The following is a 10,322-nucleotide window of genomic DNA, read 5'->3' as shown; positions in this document are numbered from 1 at the left end:
GGCATGTTTCATTTTAATAATGGATTTGAAGATTTTATTCAGAGATTTTGTGATTTTTTATCAGGGAAAACCAGGATCCCTGTTGATCACCAATGGCAAGTCTACTTTAGTGGGCCTTACACCACTTACGACCTAATTTGACTATCTGAGCTGAAATCACTGTACTTTTGGCTCTCTAGACAAGGAGGAATCAAGGAAACTTCCAGAAACTCTCCAAGAAGCAGAACATGAAGCATACGTAATAAGACTTTGGATCAAGACCTTGACCAGGAATTCGCCAGGGTGTTGGCTGAGGCCGCACGCTACCGGTGCATGGTTGTCATGGGAGACTTCAGCTATCCAGACATCTCATGGGAACAGCGCTTGGCCAAATGTGAGTGATCACAAAGCTTTGTCTCGTGCGTGGACAAGTTCTATCTGATGCAGAAAGTCTACAGGCCAACAAGAGGTAAAGCATTGCTCGACCTGGTTCTGGCAACCAGGGAAAACCTAAACAATGACCTAATGATCAAAGGGAAGCTGGGTGACAGTGATCATGAGCCGATCACCTTCACCATCTGCTGTAAAGCTGGAAAGTCAGTCAGTCCTTGACTTCAGGAAAGCTGACTTCAACAAGCTAAGGAGGCTTGTCAGTGAGGCCCTAAAGGGCCACAGCCCAAAGGGGAGGGGAGTTCAGGATGAGTGGTTGCTCCTCAAGGGAGCAATCCTGGATGCACAAGCAAAGTCCATCCCGTCTCAGAGGAAAGGCAGCAAAAGGGCACAGCAGCTCCCTTGGCTCTCCAGGGAACTAGCGGACCTCCTGCATATTAAAAGAAAGACCTACAAAGGATGGAGGACTGGATCCACCACCAAGGAGGAATACTCTGTACTTGTCTGAACCTGCAGAGAGCAAACCAGGAAAGCCAAGGCTGTGATGGAACTCCAGCTAGCTACAAATATCAAGGACAATAAAAAGGTCCTTTTTTAGATATGTAGGGAGCTGGAGGAAAAGCAAGGGCAACCTTGGACCCCTGCTAAACCAGATGGGACAATTGACAACTGACGCCCAGGAAAAAGCAAACTTGCTAAATGGGTACTTTGCGTCAGTTTTTCACCAGCCCCATGGGACCCCCACTGCCCACTACAGGCCGGGGAGGCCAGGGTGAGGGAGATTCCTTACCCTCCATCAATCCTGACCTCGTAAGGGAACACCCTGAGAGGCTGGATACCTTCAAGTCAGCCCGCCCTGTCAGTCTACACCCCTGGGTACTCAAGGAACTGGCAAGCATCATAGTCCAGCCCCTGGCATGGATCTTTGAGAACTCCTGGCACTCTGGTGAAATGCCCAAAGATTGGAAGAAGGCCAATGTGGTGCCTATCTTCAAGAAAGGGAGAAAAGTAGATCCAACAAACTACAAGCCCATCAGCCTGACCTCTATCTTGGGGAAGGTCTTGGAAAAAATTATGAAACAGGCCATCCTTAACAGACTAGCTGACAGCAACATCCTGAGGGATAGCCAGCACGGGTTTGTTCCAGGTAGGTCTTGCTTGACCAATCTCATTTCCTTCTACAACTAGGTGACCTATAGGTTTATAAGGGGTGCTCACCAGGATCTGGGGGAACATCTGTTCACCAGAGAACCCCAAGAGATGACAAGGTTGAATGGTCACAAGCTCCGCCATGACCGTTTCAGACTGGACATAAAGAAGAACTTCTTTACTGTTTGAGCCCCCAAGGTCTAGAATAGACTCCCGCCGGAGGTGGTTCAAGCGCCTACCTTGAATGCCTTCAAGAGACATTTGGATATTTAACTTGCTGGAATCCTATGACCCCAGCTGACTTCCTGCCCCTGGGGCAGGAGGCTGGACTCAATGATCTTCCGAAGTCCCTTCCAGCCCTAGTGTCTATGAATCTATGAAAAAAAGAGAACTATCAGCAGGTTGATCTATGGCTGAGATAAAGTTTCGTGACAACCTTATACAGGTAGTTGGAATGACTCTTCAAAGATGGTGCAAGTAGAAAACTACTTGGAAAGTACACCATTGCCACCCAGATCACATTCTGCTTCTTGCTGAGGTGATAGCTAAAATAGAAGGCTGCCTTTGTAGAGCAGTGGTGTAGTGAGCTAGCTTCTAGCTGCCCCACCAGTGGATTGGGGCAGAGGGCTGGGACCTGTCCCTCCCCTGTAGCTCTTTCCGAGTCCCCTGCTGCTGACTGGGGAGCCAGGGCCAGGATCTCCCTGTTGGTAGGGCATAAGAAAATTGTCCCTGCCCCATCAGCGCAGCACCCCGGGGGGCAGGGTGTAGTGTCCCGGCCCCAGCCAGGAGACAGCTGTCTCTTGGCCCAGGACTCCCTCTCTAGAGCTCCCCCTGGGTGCTGGCAGGGGCCTATTGCAGGGCTCCAGGAAACAGGAGCAGTTTGCTGCCATTTGCAGTAAATATGCTCCCACTTTGCTGCACGTCTATACACCTGCTCAGGAGCATTTACTTGCAAGATCAAATACATGTATAGATGAGCCCACAGAGAAGTAATTTTAATCCTTTTTACGGTGTTTTCATGTTAGGACTGCAGCTATTATAGTCAAAACTTTTGGAGTAGCTGTTAAGTGCAAGATGTATCATTTGAACAATTTATATTCTTCACGAGTCCAAAACATAACAAATGTTTCTGCAATTGTAAACACATACTATCGTTAGAGGATTCAAAATAAACCAAATGCTTTTAGCATACTAAGAGGAGAACAGTTAAATGTATTTGGAGAAAAAAGAAATCCACTTCAAATATTTAGCATTTGGTCTCTTTTCCCCTTTTTATGAAAGAATTTAATAATAGTGAAGAAATAATACCAGTAAACTGACACAGGGAAGCTGTGCTATATGCAAGCTTACCCTTCCCATAATGAAAGAGAAATTCTTGATATTGTGTCCCTGAAATACCAGTTCTAGAGTAGCCTTGATCCAAGGTTGTAAAATATACCTAACTGAGCTACATTAAAATAATTGCCTTGTGGAGTGAAACAGTGAGTATCAGGCATAACTTCATAAAATTCATTTTCACCTATCCCAATGAAAAATTTAAAAAAAAAATGCTTTCGAATTAGACCACACCAACAGCCAACCCCAAAATATATAGCTATTTGTGATTAAAACATACTTTATAACTAAAATATCACTAGACATAATTGCTCAAAGTCAGAAATATCTAATGCATGGCATACTCTCATAGAAAAGAATACACTAGGAACTCACTAACCAGCACTAATAAAAAAAGATCTGTGGGAAATGACTGAATGTCATATATTGACAAGAAAACAAGCAACAACAAATTAACCCAAAATTCTCTGCTTCATTTATACTGCACTTTTACACGAGATGCTGTAGCCATGTAGCTCATGGCTACAGTGATGTAGCGTGGCCAGGCACGAACTGTGATGCCGATGCTACTGTGCAGCTTCTAACAATAGCCACGCAGCGTTGGGATTGCACGGTAACATCGGTTACTGCACATTTAGTATTTGCTTAAGCAAGTATTAAATGACTATGCAGTAACAACCGTGCTGGCTGGCACAGATGTAAACGCCCCAACCAATAAGCATGTGGTAGTATTATGATAATATTTCTTAACGTTTTAGTAAATTTAGACTAAATAATCCACGAAAATAACAATTTTAGCAGTACGTGGCTTCACCACACTGTACCCTCAAATCTCTGCTAAGTAAGGAAAGACTTTTTTGGGTGTAAGGTCATAAAGTGCCTTGATAAAAGAGGATGGTACCACCAAAAACACCGAAGCAACCGATGAGGCAAACTTTTATTTCCATTCTTATTTTGGAACTTGTACTTCAATGCATCTCAACTGTTTCCCTTCAATCCTCTCCCCCCCCACCTTGTCACATAATGAAATGTCCCTCAAAAAGTGCTAGACTAGGGAAAAAAGAAGGCAATATAAAAAAACCATATATAAATGTTTAATCATTACTGATGAGTCTGCAGCTCAGCTTTTTGAAACATACTGACAAGAGAATGATGAGCATTTTATCCCAGCAAAATTTAGACCAACCAATCATCTGAATTGCTCATTCATCTCTTTTGACACCTAAGTGATGAGCTCTACATCGAAGTGAAATATTTCTTATGCTTCTTCAAATCAACTGGAAGGCTAAAGATCTGGCCTTCAACCGCTTCTGATATGTATCATTTCGGTTCAGCGAGCAATTCTTTTTTTTTTAAAAAGTATTATTATTACATAGCTAGATAACATCTGTTATCATACCAGATGAAAACTTTGCTCCATCCAATGAACTCTGATGGTGACTATCCCAAAAAATAAGGCTCTTATCAACTCTGTCTTGACTATATCAAAGCCTTGGCATTTAGCGAAGCAGCATTATAGACTCCCTGCGTGTGGACACACAGACTGCTTGGAACCCGCTCAAAAGGGAAACATTTCAAAAGGGCAACAGCTGGCCTGTTCAAATTGTTATGTGTGGACAAGCTGAGAAGGATTCAACACCACTTCAACTTTCACACTCCTTTATCCAGGGTTAAAAGGTGGAGCAGGTTTGCTATGTGTGAATCCTTCTCAGCTTGTCCACACACAAGCAGAATGCAACAGCCGTTGCCCTTTTCAAATGTTCCCCTTTTGAAAGGGCTCCAAGCAGAACAGCAGCTGCTGCAGTAAGCCGTTTCCTATTTGGAGTCCGATATAAGCTGCTCCCTTGCAGTCCAGGCTAAGGAGAACCAGGGGTCAAGCTTTTCATAGTCTGAGAGGCAAACAAGCTGTTTACTCTTAGATAATACACATGCAATTCCTGGCATCCTAAGCACAAAAATGTTAGGACTCTGAGGGCACCAAAATACAGAGTGCTCTAGGCCAGAGCCCCTAGTCTTGGGGCAGGGGCCCAAAGCAGAGGGCCTCGATGGATCTTTTCCCTATTTGGAGCAGAAGATACTACAGGCCAGCTTGCATTTTTGAGGCCCACTTCCCTAAGGGAATCCAGCTTTTCTCAAATTGAAAGAGCTCACTCCTTGCGTCTGAAAGGGACCCACATTTCTCTCTTAAAAAGGGAAAGCACATTACCCACATCTTCCTTGTGATGCATTGCCTTAGCAGTCTTTACATTGCCTCTGGCCCTTTCCTCCAGCTGTTGCTTCTTGGAAAGCTTAAGACCTCTATAAAACACCTAGTCAACTATGCATGGAGGGAAATATTCTTTCCTGACCTCGGCCATTTATGCCCTGAGGCATGAGGCTTCACTGCCCTTATTTTTAGCATGCATAACTGCAAATGCTAATACTGGTCATAAAATTAACCAACCTTTTTTTATGCCCTTGTTTTATTGTATCCCACAGTAACTTTTTAAAAGTGATAAACAACGGATGCAACCAGTCACGCCCACAACGTATAATGGCTGCCTTTCAAGTGCACAACTTTTGCTGTGGGAATCGGCATTATCCAGTGTGGGGAACAGTGTGAAAACATTATTTATTTACAAAGCCAAACGGTAAAGTCTTTTATTTTCCTTTCTTTTTTTAAATGAAAAATTACAGCATACACACAGAGCACTTCTAAAGGACTGAGGATAGATAATATAATATGCAGTCCTAATGCATTTTTCTACTGAGGAACGAAAGCAGAATGCAATAAAAAAGAAAGAAAGAAAGCATTTCTTTTTCAACGTGCAGTTCCCCAGCAGGGTTGTCTATGCTCACGGCTTCATTTAAACCCTGAGCAATATCTGTTCTTGCAGACTGTATTTTCATGCCCTCCCCTCCCCCAAATCGATAATCAGTTTGTTAAAGCAATAATCTGCGTGATTTTGCTAAGGGTATGATCTCTGTGGAGACACTCTGAATGCATTCCTCTTTCTCATTCAGCTGCTACTCAAGGCATCCTTCTTCTATTGCTTTTGCTGTCGGAGTGCAGCTTCTTCCTGCTGAAACATGCAGGAAAAGGTGCCCTTAGGTTGAGAGACAGACATACGCTGTCGCTGTTTATATTCAAGCTAACAGATACAAATTAAACAATGAAGAAAGATAGATTGCTGTTCAGAAGGATAATATATATGCTGGAGGCGGAAATAAGACACAATCCACAGCATTAATACTGCAACTAGTAGCTTAAATGCTTCAATCATATCCTCGGTTGTCCAACAAGGCCTAACAAACTGCACTGCCGCACCAGCAGCATCTCCTGGGCGATGATGCATAAAGACAGTGGGATTTTTTAGTCAATAAGAGGAATTAGAGTTTAATGCCTTGTACTAAGAGACTTCATACTCCCAATATCTGACTTATATCAGCTGAAACTTGGCAGATGATGTGATCGCCAGAGCTGAAACTTGGAAGTAATATGAATAAGGTTTTAAAAGCTAATGCACCAAATGCTTTATTTTGAAATGGCTCTTTTGTAGCACTTCACAGCACTTTGTTTTCACTCAGCTTCAATTTAGCACATTTTTCAGAGCATAATTTATGTGCTTTTCATAATCTGTTGTTAAAAGGCTGCTAAGCAGAATGTACCTGCAATCAGCCAAACCCTCAATTACAGAAATTATCCAGAATGTATTCCGAGTGCTTAAGGAACATTTCATAGTTAAAGGAAGCCATCATTTAAAAGAGTGTTACCTGTTGTAGTCAGTTGAAGAGGGACACACCTATCGTTGCTGCCATGCTCCTCAGGTAAAGAAGTAAGCTTTTTGACTAGCATTGCAGAAATGGGTTGTACTAGCAGTCTTGTGAGGTTTGATCGCTTCTGTCTGTAACTTCCATCTTAAAATGAAGAAGAATGAACATCAATTTAGCAAATGAAAATTAAGGAAAATATTTTGAGAGCCGACATCTGTCCTAAAGCAAACAAAGGCCATATGCAGTTTACGATACAGCGGAATCACCTCTACCACATAATGTTCGATGTAGATTAACAGACATTACTTTGCACTTATCTCAATGGGAAAAAAAATAAATCTCTTCAACAGCATGTCCTGCAAATATCTGTTATAGGATTAGGGGAAGTCATTTCAAAAGAAACAACATGGACAAAAAAAAAAAAAATCCTATGGCAGATAGATTGTCTGCGAAATGCAGATGCAAAATGGTAAGGTAAAGAAATCAACAAAAAGAAAAGAATTACTAACCAGGAATGACTTCAGAATTCCAGTATGATATCAGCATAGCATCAGAAGGCAAAATAGGCACTTAAAACAGTACTGGATTCCAGTGGAAACAGATGCAGAGAGCAATGTTAGCACAATTCCAATTGATTGCATTGTTTGCTCTGTTAAGACTGCAGAGATTTCTAAATGCAGAAGTGGCAGGTTCCTATACAGAGCTAGGATTTGCTGCTAATTCTGGAAGTACAACATACAAAAGGGCACCTAGCTGTATACAACAGTTGCTTTATTACGTACATGCTCAAGTACGAGATGCTGGCATCCTGATGTGAGGACTCACCAGGATTTTTCCCCAAACATTTAAGTGACATTATATTTGTTCCTCTTCAATGGCTGAATCCCATTGTTCTCACTGACTCATGGTAGTTTAATGCGACTAAAATGAGCACATGCATGGATGGGTGAAGGTTCAGCTGAGGGATTTATGGCAAAAGCTCAAGTATGGGAAGATGCAATTGAGCGAGCTGCAGAACCTTGCAAAAACAGCTAGTAAATGGTGGTACAAGCCTGACCAAATAATAAGGCTCATTCCAAGTTTAAACATATCTTCCAAACTAATAGTAACAGCTGGTATACTTTGTGCACTGGGAAGCCCATAAGACAGGAAAGGCAGGGGTGAACTGATTCACAAGCAAAGATAAGAGAGGCTGCATACACACATTCAAATACTCTGTGCAAACTCTCCCATGCGTGTTCTCCTGGTAGAAAAACTTACATAGAGCTGTGTGTCCAGATACTTGAATGACGAGGCCCTGAAGAGAAGAGAGGCTACAATGCTGAACCTGTGCAACTGGTGGGGAGGGAAGGATTGGGATGCTGCACACACATCTCAGCCTGTTCTGCAGGCTCCTTTAGTCTGCCTGGTGACAGATGGTTGGGCTGCATAGGGAAGCCCTGACTGGCTGACCCAGACTGCCCATGGTTAGCCTGTTTCCCTGCAGCACAACATGGAGTTTCTGAAAGGGGTGTGTTCTGCTCCCTGCTGGAGCAGCAGAGTCCAGTAAGTGAGACTCTGTGTGAGGGACTGGGAGGGGGGGTCAGAGGGAGAGGGATGTTGGAGGACTATATTCTCTTTGGAAATAAGCCACAGCATGTACAGACATTCACTTTCCCAGAAGAAGCTCTCCTAGGAGTGATTTAATCTGGTTGTTCCCAAGTTATTTCAGTTATTTCTCTCCCAGAGCAGCCATTTTTACTCTGGGAAACATCTTCACACTTGTGGTTTCTCCTGAGAGATCAGTGACTTTCCCAGAAGAAAATGAATATCCGTATAAAGCCACAACCTGAACCTGCATTTGAAGGAATAAAACCATTTGGAAAAGTAATGGAAGGTGTGTGTGTGTATGGGGGGTGCTCCATAAAAGACTGATACAGAAAGAAATGGAGTCATGAGAAGAAACAAATACTTGATCTGAGCCTTCAAGGGGCCAAGAAGCAATTTACTTTTACTAAAAAGGTAAAGAAACCTGTGTGAGTATAACAGAAATGCCAATTCATTCAGTAGAACACAAATACTTAGAAAATTGAGGAGGGGGACTCCAAACAATGAAAAAGTCCCTGGAAAAATGGGTGACCTGAGAAACAGGATTAGATGAAATAAGATTTGCTTGCTTGGTAGCTCAGGAGATACTAAGCCCTACAAAACAGAAAAATATTTAGACTCCATAATTTGATTACTTTCCAAATAAAAGAAAATGTATTTGCTCATTTTCACAGAGCAGATAGAGGCTTCTCTGCAAGGAACTCAACCCCCATGAAAAACTGAGACCTACTCTATTACTCAGTTTCCTAAATACCCACATATTGACACTGGATTTATTATAGGGTAGAAAACCTAGGAAAGCCTGCTCTGTGCCCACCTAGTCTGGAAATCTAGACCACATGGTGCATCTATGACAAAATTACAAATAAATTGTGCATGGGAGGGCAGCAGGGTGGGAGCCCAAGCCTGCAGGGTGGGCACCCTGTTTCCACAGCTCTGGGTGGCATGGGTTCACCCTGCACCCCGGGAGTGCATGCACAGATCAGAAACTATACTGGCTTATATCTAGCTTCGTTGAAACTGGCATACTGCTCTTTATACCCTCAAAAGACACCTAATACTTCCACAAGATTTTCACACCACAGTCACAGGTGAACAACACATCAGAACTCAGTAACAAGTATTCCAATTACATTCTAGCAAATGGCTAACAGGGAGCCTTGTAGTGAACTGGTATTGAACTAGTCTGTAATTTCTTCCTTTACTATTTTAATTTCTCTGCTCAATACACTAAAGACTTTCCACTAGTGTTTAGAAGACTAGTGTTTCATTTTCTTTCTTTCTTTTTTTTTTTTTAATGTAAACCTGTCCCGATTGGTAAGACTGCGCATGGTCCCTTAACCATAGTAAAAATCCACCACATCAATAGTAATATTTTGTTATGGAGAAGAATTTACAGTCCAGGTTTAACCACAAGCAACCAGAAACTCTCTCAACTTGAGGAGCAGATCTGAAGGTCAGGAATTTAGTGCTGAATTGAGTTATGTCTCCGCAGAGGCATGGACTTGCTGTGAAAGGGATGGAGTGTGCTGTCTAAATAGCTATAACAACAGACACAAATCCAATTTATGTGGAGGTAATTAACCTTTGGAAAAGCTATGTTGGGGTGGAGTGGAATCTCCATCACTTGATCCATTTAAATCAAGACTTGATGTCCTTCTAGAGGATATGCTCAATTAAAACTTACGGGTTTGATGCTGGCACCACCAGGTGATGTTTCATGGTGTGAACTGTGCAGTAGATTAAACAAAGCAAAATGATCCTGCCTGACCTTAAAAAAATATATTTATACCTTAAGGCAGTGAGTGAGTGGGGGTGGCTGGGGAAAGAAAGGGAAAGAAATGCCATCTTAAGAGTAATCCACATTTACTTAAATAGCAAACAATTCAAGCACTTCCTAAAGTACAAAAATTCCCACTTCACAAGTGTAGGTTAAACGTAACAGAGGAAAATCAATGATTTGACGTATCAAAGATCAAAGTCTTTGATTTCAGATGCCGATGGCAAAAGGTCAGATGACAAAAGGTCAGAGGCTAACACAACAAACTCTGTGGTTGTAATTTATCCCTCTGTATTAACAGTGTTGCATATACACACCCCTATCTGTGCCTCATTTCAAATCGCTTTAG

At 42.4% G+C, this 10,322-nt stretch overlaps 1 protein-coding gene across 2 annotated transcripts in view; it reads right to left on the bottom strand.

Moving 5' to 3' along the window:
* The window catches only part of NAALADL2 (N-acetylated alpha-linked acidic dipeptidase like 2), a 1,056,665-nt gene that overhangs the window by 286,781 nt on the left and 759,562 nt on the right, over positions 1-10,322 (bottom strand). For both annotated transcript variants that reach the window (XM_019532747.1, XM_019532746.1), the window contains one exon: positions 6,607-6,750. In XM_019532747.1, the coding sequence (XP_019388292.1) occupies positions 6,607-6,750 (144 nt within the window). The remainder of the gene's footprint in view (positions 1-6,606; positions 6,751-10,322) is intronic.

This window comes from Crocodylus porosus, unplaced genomic scaffold (genome assembly GCF_001723895.1).
Source record: "Crocodylus porosus isolate Cpor-Errol unplaced genomic scaffold, CroPor_comp1, whole genome shotgun sequence".
NCBI lineage: Eukaryota > Metazoa > Chordata > Crocodylia > Crocodylidae > Crocodylus > Crocodylus porosus.
Note: the sequence above shows the minus strand (reverse complement) of the source record. Positions and strands in the feature narration are given on the sequence as shown.